The 22,824-nt window shown below is 41.1% G+C and overlaps 1 protein-coding gene across 1 annotated transcript; it reads left to right on the top strand.

Moving 5' to 3' along the window:
• The first annotated feature begins 2,871 nt into the window (after window positions 1-2,871).
• LOC104451075 (retrovirus-related Pol polyprotein from transposon RE1) lies at window positions 2,872-7,024 on the top strand. Its single transcript, XM_039315943.1, has 4 exons — window positions 2,872-3,793; window positions 4,163-4,917; window positions 5,778-5,987; window positions 6,833-7,024. The coding sequence occupies exons 1-4, from the start codon at window positions 2,872-2,874 to the stop codon at window positions 7,022-7,024; spliced, it is 2,079 nt and encodes a 692-aa protein (XP_039171877.1).
• The last annotated feature ends 15,800 nt before the right edge of the window (window positions 7,025-22,824 follow it).

Consider the following 22,824-nt stretch of genomic DNA (forward strand, 5'->3'; position numbering starts at 1 on the left):
CAAGACAAATCAACGTCTTGATTACGAAAGAATCTGTACGAAGGAAGAAGAAACGGAATTTTTACCATGAATCCAGAGGATCTGCTCCCTGGGACAACCGGCGTTCCCCCCACAGGCGACGTCACACCGACAGGAGAGACACAAGGCCACAGCATCCATGCAATACCTGCAACTTCCACAACCCAGCAACAAATCCAGACTCAATGGCAGATATTCCCGGCTCAGGCGAATATGGGGCAGCCCATTCCAGGCCATCCTTACCAATGGGTACCCTATTCATGGTACGTCGGGCAAGGCCCGAATCCATCATTGCCGGGGGTAACGAGTTACCAGAGCAATGTTCAACCTGACGGGAGTCTACCAGCCGCAAGTGGGGCAAACTCAACCGCTGAGACAGAACGTATAAACGAGTCTGGAGAAGCAGGTTCCGGAACAAGCCCTCATCCGGGATTTTTTAATGCGGGTCATGGAACCGGGTTCAATGGGTCGGGTACAGGGACGAATCCCTACCCGAACCTCTCACCCGGATTTTTACCTTTTTCCGATTGCAGCCATCACCGGTCGACCGGAGCCAAGCGATCCCTTGCACGTATCAACCGCCAACGGTCCAAAGTTGTGACTGATCAGTCTACAACTGACCGGGCCGGAAAAATACAACAAATGGTCGCAAGACTTCCGGCGGGCCCTCATCACAAAAGATAAAGACGGTTTCCTTGATGGAACCATACCTGTTCCGTCGGATGAAAGGCTGGCGAGGCACTGGCGAAAGTGTAATCACCTTATCCGCACCTGGATCGGCAACTGCGTCTCACCAGACGTCGCAGCAGGCCTCCCACCGACGGAAGATTCAAAAACCATGTGGGACAACATAAAAGAAATGTATGGGAAGCTCGACCGAGCAAAAATCTTTTGTCTCATGCAGGAACTTACAGATCTCAAGCAAGGAAATATGTCCGTCACAGCGGTTTATAACAAACTATCATCGCTCTGGAACGAGCTCGAGGCCACGGAAGAAAAACTTGAGGGACCTCCCAAAACCCTCAGGCAGTATAAATCCATGAAGGAGAGGGAGAAATCCACTCGGTTTCTTTTGATATTGAACGAAACATACCTAACATTTTGTTCACAGATCCTGGCAATGGATCCCGTGCCACCCCTTGGCTAGATTTTTCAGCTGGCCGTCCAGGAAGAGAGCCAACGGCTCACAGCACCGGAGCAAGCACGAGGAAGTGAAGTCGTCGCTCTCGCTCTTCGCGGAGACCGCCGCGGAAGAGAATCGGGGGCGAGAACCCTAGCCCGGGAGAGAGAAATTCGCGAGGGGCTAGGGTTTGCAACCGCGGACAAAACCCTTAAAAGGGAAGGAACCTACGGTGGAGATTCAATCCGGAGATCTGACGGCCTTGATTTCCCGCGGAGATCTGACGGTCCCGATTTCCCGCGAAGATCCGACGGTCCGCAAGGGGTCGATCTATACGCTGCATCGGACGGTGGAGATAATTCCACGATTAAATCATCCGACAGCCAGATTTATTCCGCATCAGTTCGGAATTTCGGACAAAATTCTAAGGGGAGAGGTAAATTATACTGTGAACATTGCAAACGTCCACATCATACCATAGATAACTGTTGGAAATTGCATGGAAAGCCATGAGAAAAAGAAAAAAAGAAAGGGTATTCTGCAGCTTAATATCAGCAATTGATGCAGGCATTACAGAAAGCAGACATTGGAAATAAAGGAGGAAGTTTCTCAGGTATATCCCATTGCCTGATTAATTCAATTTCAAAAAGGGCATGGATAGTTGACTCAGGAGTAAGTGACCATATCATTTGTGATATAAATTTTTTCTCACAAGTGCACAGGAAATTGGACACGCCTATTTCTGTGCAACTCCCAAATGGGAATATTACTCATGTCACAATGACAGGAACTGTTCAACTTAGCTCCCAAATTATCCTGCAAAATGTCCTATATGTCTCACAATTTCAGTTCAATCTCATTTCCGTATCCAAAGTCTGCAAAGAAAATTCCTGTCAAATACTTTTCAATGCTGACACATGTTTTTTTCAGGCCCTTTCGACTGGGAAATTGATGGGCTTGGGTAGTCTTTCTGAAGGTTTATATTTCTGGACCAGTATTCCAAGTCATCTAGATTTGAATTCAATTCCTTTCAAGAAGTTGTCATTGTGTAATGCTATTGCCAATGATAAAGACTTTCTTTTACATTCAAGGATGGGGCATAGTACTTTTTTTCCATACTCTAAATGTCCTATCTGTCCTCTTGCAAAACAACCTCGCACATCTTTTCCTTTAAATACAAAGCGTTCCACTTCTATCCTTTCTTTAATTCATGTGAATGTTTGGGGACCGTATCATACAGCACATCGTGATGGATCACGATATTTTCTTACAATTGTGGATGATCACTCTCGGGCCACATGGGTATTCTTGATGCAATCAAAGGCTCAAGTTCCATCTCATTTGAAAACGTTCATCACTATGACTAAAAATCAGTTTGGAAAGTCAATTCAGCGAATACGAACTGACAATGGGAAGGAATTTTTTAGTCATGATTGCAGATCACTTTTCTTGCTTCATGGTATTCTAATGAAAGCTCTTGCATTTATACTCCACAACAGAATGGAGTAGTGGAACGTAAGCATCGTCACTTGCTAGAGGTTGCACGAGCTTTGAAGTTTCAGGGATCTGTTCCGGCAATATATTGGGGAGATTGTGTCCTCACTGCAACCTATCTCATCAACTATATGCCTACTCGAATATTAGCTGGTAAATCACCCTTCGAATTACTTTATGGAAAGAAACCAGCAATAGATCATCTTTGAGTTTTCAGTTGTCTTTGTTATACTGCAACTATGGGACCTCGAGACAAAATGAGTCCACGTGCCAGGAGGTGCATTTTCATGAGTTATCCTACCTTACAAAAGGGTTATTATGTTCTAGATCCATCAACAGGAGAATTTTTCGTTAGCAGGGATATCATTTTTCACAAAACTATCTTTCCATTTCGTGAATCTACAGAAGATTTGGATATCTCAACTAGTTCTCATCGTTCTTCAATTGAGGAAAATATATCTCCTGAATATTTTCTCGCAGCATCACCAGGAAAAGTCATTCCACCTTCTTCAGTTGATCAGTCGACTCAAAAGGCCACATTGGAAAGAGACCCTGCTCTTCCAATCAACACTGAAGATGATTCTGGTGAACAAACCACCAATAATGCTGCGGAAATATCTTCACCTCCACCACCAACGAATCATCCACGTCGTTCGGGGCGAGCTACGAAACCGCCAGCGTGGACCAAAGACTATGTCTGCGCCTCACTAAACGGACCAGGTATTCACTATCCAATATCTTCATATGTCTCCTTTGACAAACTTTCATCGAAGCATAGATGTTGCATTAGTCGTATATCAGATGAGAAAGAACCGTCTAGTTATCATGAGGCATCCAAAGACCTACGGTGGCAAAAGGCCATGGGAGTAGAATTACAGGCCCTATCTGATAATCACACATGGGAAATAGTTCCTTTGCCCTCAAATCGGAAATCCATAGGATGCAAATGTGTTTATAAAGTAAAGTATAGAGCTGATGGATCCATTGAACGCTACAAAGCTAGATTAGTAGCGAAGGGATATACGCAACGAGAAGGTTTCGATTATCACGAAACTTTTTCACCTGTTGCTAAAGATGTCACCGTCCGCTCTTTCTTATCAGTTGCAGCTATCCATGATTGGGCGTTGCACCAAATGGACATTCATAACGCTTTTCTTCATGGTGATCTGGATGAAGAAATTTACATGGATATTCCTCAGGGCTTACGGAGACCGGGGGAAAATAAAGTATGTCGTCTCTGCAAATCCCTTTATGGGCTAAAACGAGCTTCCAGACAATGGTATGCTAAATTTGCCAACGCTCTCATCAGTGCAAACTTCAAACAGTCAAAGTATGATCATGCCTTATTTACATGGACCAAAGGTACGTCATCTATTTACTTGATGATCTATGTAGATGATATTCTTATCATGGGAAATAATGAAGTTGCAATAAAGAGCCTAAAGAAATATTTACATACTACATTTCATATAAAAGATCTGGGAGCACCAAAATATTTTCTTGGGATTGAGATCGCCCGATCTCATGAAGGAATTTCTCTCAGTCAGAGGAAGTTTGTGTTGGAGATTATATCAGAGGCCGGTTTATCAGGATGCAGGCCAGCCGTCATTCCAATCGAGCAAAATATCAAATTGACTACAGCAGACCACACTGGAGGAACTTCTCAGGATGACCCTATATTACAGGATCCGACGAGTTATCAGAAGCTCGTTGGAAAACTGATTTATCTGACTATGACCAGGCCTGATATATCATATGCAATGCAGAATCTTAGTCAATTTATGCACAAACCGAAGGAATCCCATATGAATGCCGCTCTAAAGGTCGTGAAGTATTTGAAGGGATGTCCAGGACTCGGGATACTTCTATCTAGAAGATGCAACATGGAAATGACAGCATATTGTGATGCAGACTATGCAACGTGTCCTATGAGTCGAAGATCCATAACTGGGTTTTGCATTAAGTTGGGAGACTCTCTTCTTTCGTGGAAAACCAAGAAGCAAGCAACAGTTTCTTTATCCTCAGCTGAAGCAGAATATCGGGCCATGGCAAAGACCACATGTGAAATTGTGTGGATACGAGGATTACTTGGTGATCTCGGAATACAGCTAAAAGGTCCGACGAAGTTATTCTGCGACAATGAATCAGCTCTGAAACTTGCGGCAAATCCTGTAATGCACGAGAGGACCAAGCACATAGAAGTGGATTGCCATTTCACTCGGGAGAAGATTCAAGAAGGGATAATCGAGACAAGAGGGATTGGAACTACTGAACAACCTGCAGATGTATTTACCAAAGCCCTATGTCAAAGACAACATGCATATCTACTGAGCAAGCTAGGTGTCTTGGACATCTACAAGCCACCAGCTTGAGGGGGAGTGTTGGAAGATATGCAGAAAATTCTGAAAATATATCGGGAATTGATTGATTCACATTCTGATTACAGAAATTCAATCTGATGTTAGATTGATTTGTAGAATATTACATTGCATTTTCTTTGTGTATACACTTTGTAATATAAACAGCAAAGCACTGTACATTGATAGACAGACAGAATACAAGAAAATCTTCTTCCCAAAGTTTGCTCTTCTTTCTTTGTCATCCATTCCTTGCTTGCCTTCAGATTCTGACAAACTCCGCAAGGCATTGACTAAGTCATGGCCATCAAGAAGCCAGAGAGCTTTAGGCAAAAAGCTACCACTGCCAAGGCAAGCGACAACGCCACCGATCTCGCCACTCTATTCATCAACTTCCCGATGAAATCGCGATAGATGCACGGTATTGAGCCTTCAATAGTTCCAATTTTGTATGATCCCTATATATTTATGTATCAACCAACGCACGTTTTCAAAATCGTGATAGACGCTAAAGGTACAATTAACACGATGCCGATTGATTTTAAAGTGGGGGCATTGCATGACAAAAACCAGTCCGTATGAACACACGCCTATACATACATACATATAAATAAATATATATACGTGTGTGTAAGGACATGTTTGAGAGTCATATGGGAAGAGAAGAGAAAGAGAAAAGATTACTCATGTTCTTGAATAATTGACAATTGGACTGGTAGGTTGTTGACTCTCTTCTCACACTCGACTCGCGAGGGTTATCGTAAAGAGCGGAGACCAAGATCGCGCAGTGGGCTCGCGGGACCCCCTTGTACAACCAGATGGTGAGTCGAGCCACAGCGGCCGTAAAGAGCGGGGGCACCATAAGGGCGTTGCTTTGGTATCAAGGGGAAAGCGACACGGTGGTTCAGGCGGACGCTGAGGCGTACAGGACCAACATGGAGAAGCTCATCGGGGACATTCGCACCGATCTTAACAGCCCTTCTCTTCTCATAATCCAGGTAAAATTAATTAGAGCTTGTTGATCGTCTTTCTATTGTAACGATCAACGGTCATGTTTCCATGTTGATTCTTTTAATCTTAACGTATTCGATGTGATTAGATTCTCTTATACGGAATGTTGCATATATCTTTGGTTACTCAAGTATGCTATAGCGTCCTTTTGCCGATAATCAACCAAAAGCAAGGTGTTACTCATGTCACAAAAACATGTTTCATATCTTAGGATATGGAGAAATCAATTGCTTAATCACAATCGAGGCTTCACTTTTAAATTTAGTGGTATGATTTTTTGGAGGCATCGTATGTGTAAAAATAATTCGGGTCCAATATATGAATGTCGCAAATTAGCCTAGGTAAGGCTAATCATATTAAGTTGTATGATCATCTAGAATTCTAGTTTGAAATTTGAATTATCTTAACCACCGGTCATATTACCTGTGGAAGACCTTTTATATTTAATAGTAATAGACAGCAGCCACTATCCAAATTCCCAAGAAGCTGCCAAAGTCTAAAAGGGTCAATCTCAGGACCTTGGAACTAAGCCTATGGGATTCACGCGATCCTGACAAAAGCTTTGAATTGCACTTCATTAACTTCCCATTGTCTCTATGAAGTAGGAGCGATGGACAGAATTCTCAAATAGGAGAGTACTACGATTCAAGCCCTTAACATATGCTATCGGTCTCGAAATTATGTTAAGACAATTGATTGCTCCACCATCCTCCTAATGATTGAACTTGATTGATCTATCGACATGGCAGCCCTTCACGAGCAACACAGAATAACGTTTTTACTAGCTTCGTCCCCCTTGAGATAAGTATGTGTTTTGGTGTTTTGATCCCAGGTGGCCCTTGCATCAGGAGAAGGGAAATTCGTGGACACGGTGAGGAGCGCGCAGCTTGGCATAACGCTGCCCAATGTGAAGTGCGTGGACGCAAAGGGCTTGGACCTCAAGAGGGATCGTCTTCACCTCACCACCACCAGTCAGGTTCGCCTCGGTTCCATGTTGGCCGATGCCTTTCTCGCTTCTCGGTGAATGGTTTCTTCTCCAGCATCAACAATTTTTTGAAGCCTGTAGCTCTTTTGATGTATGGAGGAAGTACTTGGCATTAAGTTGCATACCAAAAAAGTGACCTTTTAATTTGCTGAGATGAAACTGTTACGCGACTTTCGTCTGACGGGGTGCAACTTTTTGATTGGTCTTCCGCATTTCCGGTGGATTGAAGGATCGCAGACATAAGAATTTTCTAGTTGATCATGACAGTGATTGAAAGATAGTAATTTCAGTGTGGAATACAAGTCTTATATCATTCAGAAGGCTTCTGAAAATTTTGAGCCGTCAAATTTTTGAAGTTCTCTCATTGTACACGGCATTAGCATGGCGTAGCAAGAGAGAATGCAACTAGGAAATCCTGCCGTTATAGCGCTTGAGGAACACGATTGCCAATTCTATTCCCATTTCATCTCACTTCACTTATCAAAAGCGAATGATAGGCAATGAGGACACGTTTGATCACCCAAATAAAAGGGTTTGTAGGATAAAAATAATCATATATTCTACATTTGATAGTGCATGTCGAATAGGAGAAATCCAAATAAATTTGAAAAAAGAGCGACGGACAGTAACTTATCGGGAGCCCAAGGGCATGAAAGATATATCATTCAACTCAACTCGGATAAATAAGCTCTTTCAGAGAAAGAATATAAATTTAAAAAAAAGAAGAAGCAAAAAGCAAAAAATTTCGGAAGCTGAAGTGACAACACCACCACCGGTGCCCCCCCTAATACAAAAGCTGCGACCACCTCACGGGGGTTGCCTCTCTTAGGCGACTACAGCACGGTGGTTGGGGCCTTCAAGCGAGCCACATCACATTGCCTGAGCTCTCGTGGGACTGCATGGCGCCATCTTCAGTCCTATAATTGAGAGGAAAAACACACCCGATTTTGAAATTTTCTGGTTATTATACTAACAACAAATTTTAAAATCTTCCGCCTTTTCAATCCTCTCATGTTCTCAAATTTCCGAAACAAAACGCAATGGTCTCAATTCAATATAATAATTGTGTACGATGCTCAAGTTCGAACTCCCCCAAAATAGTCGAGCCGTGTCCATCGGCTTGTCACTTGTTGCTGGGACATAATAGCGCTCAAAACAACAGCACGAATCGTTTCCCCGTTTGAGAGCTAAGGATCGAGGAAACATGGAAGAGACAATGGGCCAGCATCCGTCCTCTCCACCTGGACTTCTAAACGGGTCAGGCGTTGCCAACATAATGGGCCTCAGTAGTAGGGACACGAGGCCCAGTAAGGCCGTGACAGGACAATGTACAATTGAGGTACCCCCAACCCCGCGCGATGTATGCACATCTACTTCATACGAACTGAAGCGCAAAAGTTGGAGCATGTTAGTCGATTTTCTTTTAGAGAAGATTCATGGTCCCGGTCTGTCAACTCTAAGTTGATATTTACATCGTCGTGGAAAAAATCGAGCCAGGTCGGATTCATTCATGTTTTGATGTTTAGATGCTGTTGAAACGAGTTTCATGTTCCCCGCGCTCGTACCATCACTTAACCTTAGACCTACAATCTAGAAAGCATTAGTCAAATACGCATGCTTTGCGGTGGACTCGGAAGCAAAAGAATACAGAGCTTAATAAATCGCCAAGAACCAACCTCAAAAGCTGCGTGCAGACGGATCAAGACACGCTGAAACGCGACCGAGCAAAGCATGTTTCTGTTCAGTTCATTCCGACCCTTGGAAAGGAATCTCAAGTATTAAGACGAAAGTACATTATCATATTTCTTTCGGCGGTGGAAAACTCTTCCAAGAACGAGGACGTCCGCGCGCAAAACAAAAACAAAAAGAAACCCTGAAAATATCCGACCCCACATCTCTCGCAAACCAGCCAACTCGCCATAAAAAGCCCTGCAGGCAAAATGCCAGAAGCTCGACAGGGGGGTGGTACGTACGCTTACATAGTACACCACTACATGAATTGCGAGACCGGAATGTTGTTGGGACCTTGGCCTCTGGCAATCATTCCGAAGAGGACCACCACCTTATAATATTACCCATCGCATGGCGAGCGACGTGACGCGACCGCGAGTGGAACCCCCTTTTGCCCCTCCCCCTGCAGAAAACAACATATTCATAACGCCCCCTGCAAAGAGCAGCACACAAAGGAGATCGACCCAGCAGGCTTTCACAATAATTGCTGTAAAAAGGGGGGGAGGGAGGAGGAATTGCGCATTTGACATTTATCTGAGATGGGGACTGCGCAAGGGTTTTCAGTTCAGAGAGGAGGATGATGAGCCTAGGCCCAGCGAGGCCCCCCATCGAATGCCCGGATCGAAGAGACGACATCCTGCTCCGAGGTGGTCCACGATCCGAACGGGGGAAGGGAAGAGAATCTGACAAGTCTTGTTTCGGATCGTCGATATGATGTTTCTTGGATCGAATGCCAGAGAGAGAGAAAGCCGTGGATCGTGTTGTTTCACCATTATAGTACTCACGCGTGGAGTGTGCGCCCCCTGGCAGGTCGATCGGATAGAATCTGGTTCCCAAACCCAGCATTACAACCCCCGCCGCCCCCCAGCACAGTAGACCTCCTCCCCATTTCATCTCGTACCATGTCATAACTCAACAGCGTTCTAACTTGTCATCATTATCCCTTGTTCTCTTACTTTATCAGCGTAACTTTTTCAAGATTCAGCTTCCAAATCATGTCAATGCCTTGAGTTATCTATTCCGCAAACCAGAAGAAATGGAGCTTCGATTCGAGCTGGTCAGGCCTTTTCCCAAGAAAATGTCTTTGAAGGCTGAATTAGTTGGATATGAAAGGTTGAATTTTAAGAGCGTGAATCGGTTAGCCAGGTCGGCAGTTCTTTCAGCATATGCATTGCTTTGATCCTACGAGTTGAAAAAGGGAAACCGGACCATCTTAGTCTGACAAAGGGGCTTTGGAGCGTCGTACCGTGACTTCAACCTTCATTTAATTATCCCCAAAGAAAAGACTAAGAACCTTTGACCTTAAACAAGGCCAGTAAGTAGGTAAGGCTTTTACTAATGTTGAGGGGGAGGCCCCATCATTTGAATTTTCCATTTTCTTGGTCAGTTAGGTAATTCGTTAAGTCAGCATTTCGACATCACCCTTGGACACGATGGAAACTTGAAGCATCGTAAGGTCAAACGAGAGAGCGTTTTGAAGAGTTTCAAGATAATAGAATTTAGATAAACTTCAGAGATATTTACTAATAGTTATAATCCTCGAGTCAAGAGAAGATAGAAGTTGTTACAAATTTTTTCTTCACACTCTATAATTTTATTTTATTTTTATAGAAGGTAAGATATATATTGACTTTAAACCAATAAGTTATACATCTGTACAACAAGGAAACTCAGCACCAAAACTTACACTCAAGGTGACATAGAAGTCAACCTAAGTGGAAGGGTGTCGAGAAAAGGAAGAGAAGCAGAAGAGGAGAAGAAAAACAACCAGCAAAAAGAGCAAATAGCCAAACAGTGGCCACAACCAAACAGAGAGGAGGGGTATCCAGCAAACAACACAAAACCACCCCAAACAAAACCAAGACAAGATAAGGACAGGAATAGCAACAAAGAGACGACCCACAAAGGAGGATCAGTCGATATCAGCTTCCGAAGAGGTGAAACCATCCCAACCACATCCTTGAAGGCCGCGAGCAGCTCCATCTTCGAAGAGTCCAAGCCAGCAGCAACCAAAAGACCCTATGAGGGGAAAGACGAGATGGGACTAGCCTCCTATCATAGACGTAGAGCGCGTTTTTTCAGTGATTAGTCGATCACTCTGTAATTTTTTTAAACTCTTGAAAAACCCCTTTTTTCACATTAAGCCGTCCATGATTTATTCTTTTCATTTAATAAAAGTATGGGTTAATACTATCAAAAATCCTAAACTCTACCCATTATATAATGTGTTGCCTATGTTGTGCCGTCAAAAATTCTAAATTATATCAATTGTGATACCAAAATCCTCTAGCACCAAAAATGCTAGAAGCCCCGATCGAGCTGGGAAGGCCTGGTCGAGCCAGAACAACGATAAATGAATTTGCATGAATGTCGGTTATACATAAGCATGATGTGTTGATGTGTTCATTGGTAAGTTGAAGGTATATTAATCGACATCATGTGTTGGGTCAAGGCATGGCAAGTAATTTGCTATTGATCTGTCATCGACCCTAATTGCAAGTGTTGTACTTAGGCTTCGATAATGAGATACTTTCTTAGTAGAGAATTAGTAATTTTACTTACTGAGTTTTCTCCAAAACTCACTCTCTTATCTTTCAATCTTGTAAACATGGAAGTCTCACATCAATTTTTTGGAGCTAAAGTCACGCTAGAGGAGATAGGAATTTCCCTGGCCAATGTAGAAACTTGTAGTGTGATGTAAAAAGGAAAAGAGAGCCCATAGAGAAAGGGCTTGTAAAAGTACTGTTGTAATATAAAGTAATGTGTTTTGTGTGATGTATGTTCCTGTCTTCAAATTGTTATTTGTCTAAGGATTTTGTTTCTTCATGCTTCCACATGTGTTTAAGAATAAGATAAAATAAAATAAAAAAATCCGGATGGCGACGAGCCTCGAACGTAGTGAAAAAAACCCTTGTTACTCATGATCTTGGAGATAGAGTTGGGGTCGTGACACAATCTACTCGTTGGACTGGATCTTGCTTAGAAGATTTGATTACTTCAAGGTTGTAGAAGATGAAGCTTCCCTTAGATTCTAATGCCCATACAGCAGTTTAGGTTTCCGTAAGTCGAGTACTTCAATTTGGAAAGAATACTTTACCTCAAGTTTATGTTCCAAGAAATCCAAATCTTCAAGAGATATTTTGGAAAAATTTCCTTTGGAACTCCTTATATATAAGGAAAGGAATCCAATCAATCACAACTAGCCATTGCACAAATATATTACCTCCTTCCTAGTCGTGACAGAACAATTAAGGAATGAAATAATTAAGCAACAACTTTGACTTTAATTGATAACATCTTATCACATTCTATCAGACTTTTTACTTGAAAAAATACTTATCATCATAATCAAAGTCTTTACTATGAATAAGTTTTGTTAATCTTCAAAATTACTTAGGGAATGTTTTCTCAGCACATTTTGCATAATTGCCAAACAAAATGCTTGAATTTGGGTTGTGTTTTTACCTATCATATTCTATTCCACAGTGCTTTAAGGGTTTGAAAAGATGAGGAGGCTTGGTCTTGATTTATATCGCTCTATTTGTCTCGTATGAAACTGTATGCACTTTTCACTATAAATATGCCAGCTTTAGTTGGCGCCCACCATATTTTTATTCTCCTGCAACAAAGAGCTTAAGAGGATGTCAGAATCTCTTCTGCTAGTTCTCAATCAATCACCTCCCTAATTCTTTGTTCATTCCATTTTGTTTCCTTTCTTTCTATCAAATCCGACACCATTCTAGGGCTTCTATATGATTTTTGAAATATTGAATAAAGGTTAGGGACACAATGGTCTATGTGAATTTTATTTGTTTTCAATAAGTAGGTTCGGCCTACTCATGGTTTCGAGTGATTTTTAACCTAAACGGTTAATTTTTATTGTGCCTTTTACGTTAGTAAATCCACTTGATAATTCCACTAAGGTTTTGTTTATTTCACGAAAAATATTTTTAGAGAAAATATTTTCCTCATTTTTTAGCGTTTTGTTCGCAAGAAAAGAGTCCATGGAATATCTATATTTAAATTCAAGAAAATGATTTCCTCTTTAAAAAATCGAAAATTATTTTCTAAAATATAACTAGATATTAACACTTGGACTTGAAACTCTATGCTTGGGCTTGAAATCCCAATGCTGGTTTCCGGTGTCAAAGACCAAGTCTCTGAATTCCCGACACTTGCAGTTGGGTCCACTAAGGCCAAGCTCAAAGCATCAATGCCCATTACCTTGGCACCCGAGGTTTGATCCACAAAGGTCGAGCATAGGATCCAGGTACCTAAGCTTGGAGCCCCAACACCTAAGCTAGGGTCCACAAAGGTTATGCTTGGGTCCATCGAGGCTGGGCTTGGGTCCACAAAGGCCATGCGTGGGTCCATCTAGGCCAGGCCAAGGACATTGGTGCTGATGCCCAAGACCATTGAGGCCACACCCAAGACGCATATACCCGTGCTTAGATTCTCGGCGCCCAAGTTGTGGTCCATCAAGGTTGGACCCAAAACTCAAGTGCCTGTACTTGGTTTATTAGCTACCTATGCACAACTTATTAGCTACCTATGCACAACTTACTAGCATCCAAATATTGTACATTTATTTAGGAAAATCAAATAAGATCCTCTATGATAAAAAAAAAAAAAAACGAAAAATACCTTTCAATTCATTTTCAGGTTTGAGCCAAATACTAGAAGATATAATCATTTTTTTTGGAAAATGACTTCTTAGAGAACATTTTCCAAAAATGTCACATTTTCTATTAAACAAATGGAACTTAAGTGTTAGAAGTTTTGATACCAAAAAAAGTCATATATATATATAGTGCTTGTGTTAATTCAGTTCTAAACATTTTCATTGTACCAATTGAGTTATAAAGCTTTTAATATATTGTCAATGTACTCCATTTAACCAATTTTGGTCATAAGTTACTAAAGTGGACGCTAACTATCTTACGTGGCATGATCAACCCAACACTGACATGGACAATTTTTACAATTATTATTATATCTTTTATTTTCTTCTTTCTTCGCTAGTTGCGCGGGCCTCGGAGATGGCCAACGATTGATCAAAGGTAATGACCACCAATGGTTGCCCTCAATAGCCTTAAGCGAGGTCACCCATGCCTAGATTGGCAAGGGGCAACAACATCGGCCTCCGACGAGGCCTCAAGCTAGGTCAAGCCTCGCTAGAGGCTAGCAATGGTTGGCATCGTCGGTTTCGGGCGAGGTTCACCCTCACCAAATCTCGTAAGGTCAAGCCTCGCTCAAAGTTGGCAAGGTTGGCCTCTCACTAGCCTTTGGTGAGGGCGAGCCTCGCCCGAAGCTGGTGAGGATGGCCCTTGCCTGAGGCCGACAAGGGCGACCCTTACTAGTCGTCACTTGTGGCTGATCTTCAGTGATCTGGCCATCGTCGAGGCCCAACGATCGGTGAAGGAAGGAGAAAGAAAAAGAAAGAAAAAAAATGGAATAGAAAACAAAAATATAATAAAAAATTGTCCACGTCATCCATATCAATGACAGTCATATCACATAGGACGGTTAGCGTTCACGTTAATAATTTCCGCCCAAAGTTAGTCGAATGAACTATATTGGCAAATTATCAAAAGGTTTAAAAGTCAATTGGTACAATTAAAAAGTTTATAACTGAATTGGCACAAATGTATATATTTAGGACTTTTTTAGTATTTTTCTCGCATTTAATGGAGTGATCAAACAAGTCCCTAATATCAAACGTTTCATGATCTTAGGAACCAATGATACACATGGGCATTATTCTTGACTTTTCAATTGTGGCGTTTGGCCTTTGGATTTTATTTATTATATGATTCATAATTTGAAGGACATTCTAATATAGAGGTATTGACCCTTCTTCTCGTGAACTTTTCAAAGTTAGAATGCAATTTATATGGATAGCAATGTCAGATGACTCCCGAAAAGGACTGTATACATGTCACCCTCCGCACATTGCTCGCGACAATTTTCTTTTTCTTTTTCTCGTCCATGAACATCAAATGAAAAAATATTACAATGATTATTGGTAGACCTCATCAACCAGCGGGCGCTTGCAAAAGGGAAGAACTAGGCTGAATTTTTAGGACCATTAGGTGGGCCTAGACAAAGATTATGAATAATTATTCTTAATGATAAATATATGATGTTCGTAGATATGATAAGATAATATAAGCCCAAATTTCTAATATAGTAGAGAAATACTATAAAACTCACCGGTAAAGCAAAAACATAAAATTACACAAATTCCAAAATTAACTTTCATTTGATATCCATTTCTATTTTCTTTAGCTGAAGAGTCATAGAAAAAATATAACTGAGTCTATGTGTCTAATTTTTTATATTGCAAAAGTTCCAGATGTCTTGAATTAAAATATATATATCAAACTGTATATTCCTTAATATTTTCATCAAGTAAAAACTAATAAAGTCAATCTAGATATGAGTCTTTTTATCATTTATAAGATGGCACTTTGATAAAGATAAATGTAACAGCTAATAAGCTGTCACCAAAAACCCTCTCTCCTTCCTCTTCCAATCATACTCAGCACCTCTAATTTTGCAAACCAGGAGTCACCAGTTAGGGCACCTCGAATTCTAAGATCTTTCAAAATCCTAAGTTCAGGGAATTTACGAAATCCAATATGGCTACAAACTTAAATACCAGACTAAAGTCGCCATCAATTTAGGTAAGCCTAGATTGATTAAATCTCAAGCAGTGTAGAGGTAATCAAACTAACTGATTGTGCACGTAAAGGAACTGGTCAAAGGCAATTTAGTGATTTTAGGTCTAGGAGTTGGTTAAGTGTGGGGACGGATTAACATCCTACCAAGCCTTTTCAGTACAGCAACCCTACTTTTGGTTAAGTCATGAGTCATTTGGAAGTTAATTTCCTAAAGCAATACATGATGTTTTCAAGAATGTCGGCAAAACACTTATTCGGTGACGTTATCGATGGACGAAACCGTTTCTCTATACGTAGGGGCGCGACTCCATTTATGCGTGCAAGCGTGGTGAATCTGGACCAACAGTGGTTCGAACGTATATACCAGTACTTTTAGCCCCTTCCTCTGATAATTCTATCAACTGTTGGCATTGGCAGGGAACATTCAATTGGACCGGGCTTAAAAATTTTGGGCCGACTTGACTTTGGACCCATCGACTTATGGATCGGATTTCGTTAGCCCGCTCGATTTGGGTTTTGACCCACGAGACAGTTTTCTAAGTCCAACTCCATCTCTTCTTTCTTCATCGATCCATCCACTATTCCGTATTCCCGTTAGAAGTATACGTATTATCTTCTTGAGGTAATAATTTGGATGTGACCCTGTTGTTCGAATACAAGGATCCGGTCTGCCAAACTCATTTTGCAGACAGAAGTGGAAGTACATAGCTAATAGCCTTACAACTTCATTTGTTTTACAAAAAATGATTAATTTGAAGAACTTATTTTGAAAAATAATCATTTATATCGCTTATAAAAATAAATAAACGAAGAACATCTTCATCATCTACATAAATGTTTAAACATAAATTATTGTCATTAATGAATATATTTTTTATTAATTAATTATTTTAAGTGATACATGTCATGTGTCTATGTCAACTGCCTGCATTTCGATCACCTCTCTGCTTGTTCGGTGCTCTCTTACGTTGCATAGTGGCGTGGGAATATGGTGGTTCTGATTAGAAGGCGAGGTGAGTTCAGATTTCAGAACTTGTAATGCTGGAAAAATGATCGTTCGTTCCTTATTTCATTTTTGTAGCCGCGAAGTCAGGTGATTTCAAGTGGATTGAGTTTAATGACAAATCCAAGCTCAATTAAACTCTTCCTTTAAGGAATCTAAAATCGTCTGCACATAAAGGAAGGACTGAAATTTAGCGTCCACTCTTAAAATTTCATTAAACATGATATTAATTTATGATTTATTAAAGAACTCAACTCAAGGGCTCAGGATGTCACTAAGTTATGATGGAATCAGTTTCGTCAATTTTCATTAACATCTATCTCTATCAACATGCACATCGTCTAGGTGATATACAAGCCATGTAATATTGTTCCAACAAGCCACCTTTATCATTATTGATTTTGATATTCCTTGATTTCTAAAACTATAAGTATACAGATAACAACATAGCTGGCAATGGCTAGTGTTAAATTTTTATTACAGAATTTCAGTTAAAAAAAAGCTAATGCTCTTCAAATTTTTAATGAACACATAATTTTGTTCACGATCATCGATTCATCTGATTTCTTTGTATTCAATTATTGTCACCCATATGGCAGTTGGTACTAACTCTTAACCATTAAGTGGGATTTGGAACTTTGCGAGCTCTCTTGATGTGACCCAAGTCTAATCATATCCCAAACCCAAAATTTGAAAAAAGAAGCGATTTTTTGAAGGATAAATATAAGATGAGATGTAGACCTTAGTTTGCTCCAAGCAAATCATCCACTCCCTAAACTAATTTATTTAATGTGACAAGTTAAATTGGGGAGCTTTTGTTAGTTGTAATCCACTTAGAGAATAATAAAAAAAGGACAAATGCGGAGTTAGGTGATTGATGTTAATTTCGGAGTAAAGTAATAAAAGTGGAGACAAGAGACATCAACGAGTTGGGAATGGGGCTGACTTTTTATCTAATTAGTCAATTCGGGAGTGGGGACCCCTTCCTCCCCCCTTCCTTCCTTCCTTTTTAGCTAGCGAATGAGATTGAACACGAGGTTCACGACACTGGCTCCTTTCCATTTGTTTACACGTTTTGATTTTTCCTTTTTGTACCGCATCATACATCGATTCCTCCCATCGAATTAGGTTATCCGGCATGTTAGTAGTGACCTGATTACGATCTGAAAAGCTGGTGTTAGTGATGATGCTTCTTTGTTGCGAGTTCCTCTATATATGAATACATGTACAATCGAGAAGCTAGACTTAATCATGATTGGTAACAATGTCCGATATGTTTTTTTATAGTAATTACAGCTGTCAAAATGAGTGCTACTTTTAAAAAGATATTTGACTGATGTTTCATAGTCATAGCGTCTCAATAGACCTTAGGAAATTGTTCCATTCACTTGCACATCTAACCTCAAATCAGCGTATAGCAATGGCACGAGTACATATATACATATTATACACACACATACATATAGAGAAGGGGGGGGATAGGTGGTGCATGAAGGGTGGTGGTGGATGATGGGTCAAGCGTCGCGGCGAGAGGAGTGAGGTGCTGGAGGATGACGTTTTAAGGTAGAGAGATAGTATGGAGGACGGTTGCACACCGGTGTTGGTGGATCACACTTGGGAAGGAAGAAGAAGACGAAAAAGGGAGAAGAACTTTAATAAATAAATAAATAAATAAAAAGACGAGAGAGAAAAATTCCAATGCAAGTGGGCCTCTTTAATGAGGATGTAAAGCATCTGAACCGTTCGATTAAGCACATTAGATGCCAATCCAGACAATAAATGATATTAGTAGTCACATCAAAAATTTCTTTTGGCCAACATAATGGAAGGAACCCATTAAATTCAAATAGAAAAGTTTAGAAAAAAAAATCTGTTGGGAGTGTGCGGTAGAAATCCAATAACATCACTTGAGGAGATTATCAAGAGATACACAAGCCTAAACTTGTCAACATGTTAGTTGAATCAACATTCACTCTAAAGTTTAAATCAATGAGTTATGATTCAAATGATTAGAAAGATACTTAATAAGTAAGGGCAAAGAGCTCAATTAAGATATAACACAATTCACACACATGCACGCATATCAACAATCTCCCTCTCATGTGTGAAACAAGTGTAGATAATGAGATATTCACAAAACACTAACACAAATGGGGGTGGAGCACTAATCAACTATTAGTTCTAATATAATTTGTTGGGAGTTGCAATAGAATCTAGATTCTATTACTTGGGGAGATTATCAAGAGTGCTAATGAGTTATGATCGTGTGAACTTCTTTTCTAACATGACTTATGTGTATACCTCAACAATCTCTCATTCATGTGTATCTCAACAATCTCCCATTCATGTATAAAACAATCGTTGAAATCTTTCTTGAGACTTTGAGATGTCCATCAAACATAGAAACAAATTGAGGGTGGAGTACTAACTAGCCATCGGTTGATTATGATATCGTTTGTTGGGAGTAAGCCACAAAAGTCTGATACCATCACTTGAGGAGATCGCCAAAGAGAGCCAATGAATTATGATAATGTTTCGATGTAAGACTTCTCTAACACAATTCAAAAATCTTTCTGGAGATATTCATAAAACATCGAAACGTATAGGGGTAGAGCATCAATCATCATTTCTTGAGATTCTTGAAATATTCACTAAACATCATAACAAATTGGGGCATTATTTTTGCTTATGATACCATTTGTTGGGAGTGCATGACAAAAAAACAATATCATAATTTGGGGAGATTGCTAATGAGTTATGATAATTTTTCAATGTGGACTTTTCTAACCCAAATAAAAAAATTTCTTGAAATTATTGAAATACTTAGCAACTTAGCAAACACCATAATAGACTTAGAGATAGAGCACTAATCAACCATTGGTTCTTGAGATATTCACAAAACACCGGAATAGATTAAGGATGGAGCACCAATCAACCTTCTTATCTTATGCATCACAGATATAGCTACACCAAAAAAAAAAAAAAAAAAAATGAGATTATAATAATTTCTAGGGGTGGCCTACTATCCAAGGAAAAATTTGAGAAACTAATTAAATCGAGCAAAACCAATATTTTTTTTCAGTTTATTTATTTCATTTTAATTTGATGATGTACGATTTGGTCCTCGAAATTCTTTTTGGTACAAATCAAGTATTTTCCTTTTCGGTTTGTATAATCAAATTCTTCAAGCAATTTTTTGATTAATTATAATATCGTTGCATCATTAACGTGCTTCAGAATAGGTGTATGATATCAATGTAAGCAAACAACAATAAAAAGAACATTAAAAAACAAAAGAAGAAGAAGAAGAGAGGGTGCCCTTCTTCACGATGAGAGGGAGAGAGAAATGGGGGATAAGGGCATTGTGCCCTCTACAATCACTTGCCTTAGTCACTTGGTCCTCATGAGAGAAGGGTGTTTAGTGCCATGAGATTAACACATGAGAACTCTACCAATAAAAATGAACAATTTTAAAAACTTTAAAGTAAAAATCAAAAGTGACACGTATCGCATAAATGATATGATTCCAATTGATCGTACTATATAAATCGGGGAAATGACACATGGAATGCTTCATCACGAGTGCACCCGATGGTCTAGAGGATCACGAAACCATTTCTCGAGGATCACAATGGCGGAGATACGTAATGGATGGGACCTCTAATTAGTGTAAAAAAAAGCCTTTGTTTCTTCTCTATTTTCTGGTAATTTTTGTGGAAATTGCTACTGATACGTCAATACCTGACCACTTAAACAAAGAAAAACACGGACATTTCATACGTCAAATGACTCGACAATCGCGATCTCAAGGACCGGCGCGATTGCGTGGAGCGTTTCTCGAGCGAGATTTCCAAAGGCCGCCGCGAAGGCACGGCCTCACACGACAACGTCAGAGAGCGGGGGGGATCGCGTCGTACGTTAATGAAAGAAAAAACATGCAATCCCGTGGGGACCGTTGGTGGGGGTGGGTCCCGCATTCCCCTCTCGTCGCGAATCCCCATGAAGTAGGTAGGAGGCGAGGGCGAGGAGGAATTATTCTCTCGGGACTCGAGCGCGTGCGCAGCAGCCGCAGTGGGATATAGCTGGCATCCAGTTGGCGCCCTTTCAAACTTTCGGAAAAAGAGCCCGCTCTACCGTTACCGTCAGTTAGGCCCGTTAACAGGCCCCCGTTCCCCCGCGCCACGTCACCTGCCTAACGGACAAAAGGATTACCGGAAGAAGCGCCCGCCCCGGGGGGGTTGGTGGGCCCTCCCCAACCCCCACGCGCGCCCCCCACTGACCCCCCGCCCTACGTGGCCGAACCGTGCTTCGTGAGATTTGCTTTTTCGCCGACGTCGTGTCGTGTGTTTTCTGCCGACGTGTCGCGGTGGGTCCCGGCTCGGCTCCTTGTTTTTGGCGTTTTGCGCGACGTTTACGTGTGCGGTGGAGGACAACGGGGAGGTCCTCGGAGGCGTAATAATTCAGGGGAGAGAAGGTGGAGGAGGGGGGATGCCCGTTTGGATGGACAAAAAGCCGAAACAATCTTTTGTATGGAGAAGGTACGATGTCGCGCCTGATCCGGCGTTAAACTGAAAGCGATGAAGTTGATTGACTCCTTTTCTTTTTCTGGTCGGAGAGATAAAAGTTTAGTTGCGCAGTATGTTTTGATCAAATCAGTGAACACGTTGATTTGCAATTTAGCTTTAAATGTCCGCAGATGGTTTTTTTTGTAAAAATGGAACCAAGTGGGAATCGCATTTGAAGTACTAACATGTGACAAAATACACATGTAACGGTTGTTTCGAGTAGATCTTTAGAACTTTTCGTGGAGCGAGAGGGTGTCCTTGGGTGATTTGGATGAGGACCATCTTGATCCAACGATTTTGTCCATTGCTTAGCCTCGTGAGCAACGCATTAGGAGATCGGTGGCTGTACTTAACCTCATCCATCATGATTTGCAACGGTGAGGATCTTCTTTGACACTATCTAGGCCGTGATCGCGCAGTGGTGCGCATGCCGTGTGGGTGATTCAGATTACAATTATCAAGATGTTAGCGGCGATCGCAAACTAAAGAAGGAGAATGATGCGTACAATAGTTGATGATCTGAAGATGCTAGGGTGATTGTATTCAAGAACGTCGGTCTGAGTTTTCTTCATTGTTGGTCTTCTCTTCTGTCATCAGACTTAGACCTAACCTAACCGTCTAAAGGTCATAAGTCAACGTGACCTAACGACACCCGTCAAGGACTTACTGTAATAACAAGCGTTCTTCATTATCAAACCACTTAAGAATCACGCCCATCGAGAACCAGTTTTCCATTTCCTGAGCGTGTGCAGCTTCAGTTGGCGGTGTGGAGCCGTTGCCCTAATTGCTGGGGCCACTGTAATACACCGCATCAGCGATTATTTCCACCTCTTTCGTTGAGTGACGCACCGCTCGACGCCATCGATGGTTCGGTGCTTCGGTGCGGAAGCCCGCTGCGTGACGTCTGCCGCGTTCGAATTATTCCAGGCTCAAAGAGGCTGACAACTGTATCACTCAAAACCCTACGCATTCTTGATGATGAAGTCTATAGAGGAGGCTATGAGGGTTTGGTCCGACGAGAGAAAAGTCCTGCACACAGCTTTTATTTCGGCAAACTGACGCAATGCATTATCTCTTTTCGTGTGCACTCTTGTCTCGCTCATCGCCGGCCTGGCTGGCCACCTTTAAGCAGAGACTTGCGCGATTAAACTGTGACAACTGACAATCGCATCTGATTGGATCGGTTCCTGCTTCCTCCGAATCACTTTGCACATGGTACAGAAGGTGAAAGCTTGGTGAAGTTACGAGACCCCGTCAACATAGGACGGTAGCTCATGGTGGTCAAGCAATGCGACTAATCCATTTTGGTGTCACCGGAGCTTTCGCGGAGATTATATGAAGCTGCGACTGCGTTGACTTTGAAATGCTACAACTTGTATGTTCTGTGAAATGCAATTTGCTAAAAACTAATGTGAAGCTACTAGCACCACAAAGGTGCCCGTTGAGGCGTTTGCCACGCATTGAAATATGTGAATAGACAATCCTTTTCTCAGCTGAAATTGTTTGTGTGAAAATTGTCCCAATCTATCACGTCTCTTGAAGCTCTTTTGTGTCAAAGCCATCTTCACATATCTACCAACAGTCTGCTTATACCATGCACTTTCGTGGGTATAGCTAGGAAATGATTATATATGATCTAGCTAGTGGTTAATTGAGTCGAAAATGGTAGGAAAAAAAAATCGGAACTGGCTTCTAAAGTTGCGACTATGATTAGAACCTGACTTTACTGTTTAGTGATCATTGTCAGTGAATAGTTATGCTAGTTTCCTTTGGCTTTTATGCGCATCTTATCTTTGAAGCTCTCAGTGATAACTAAACTACAAAATGCTGTCCTTCATATCAATGGGGAATCATCTG

Source organism: Eucalyptus grandis, chromosome 6 (assembly GCF_016545825.1).
Source record: "Eucalyptus grandis isolate ANBG69807.140 chromosome 6, ASM1654582v1, whole genome shotgun sequence".
Taxonomy (NCBI): Eukaryota; Viridiplantae; Streptophyta; class Magnoliopsida; order Myrtales; family Myrtaceae; genus Eucalyptus; species Eucalyptus grandis.

What these genes read in the sequence shown, in the direction of transcription:
- LOC104451075 (XM_039315943.1), top strand. Translation starts at nt 2,872, where the DNA reads ATGGGACCTCGAGACAAAATGAGTCCACGTGCCAGGAGGTGCATTTTC. An exon ending in TCATAACGCTTTTCTTCATG is followed by an intron (nt 3,794 to 4,162) that starts GTGATCTGGATG and finishes GATCTCATGAAG; the next exon opens with GAATTTCTCTCAGTCAGAGG. An exon ending in CTTCTCTTCTCATAATCCAG is followed by an intron (nt 5,988 to 6,832) that starts GTAAAATTAATT and finishes TTTTGATCCCAG; the next exon opens with GTGGCCCTTGCATCAGGAGA.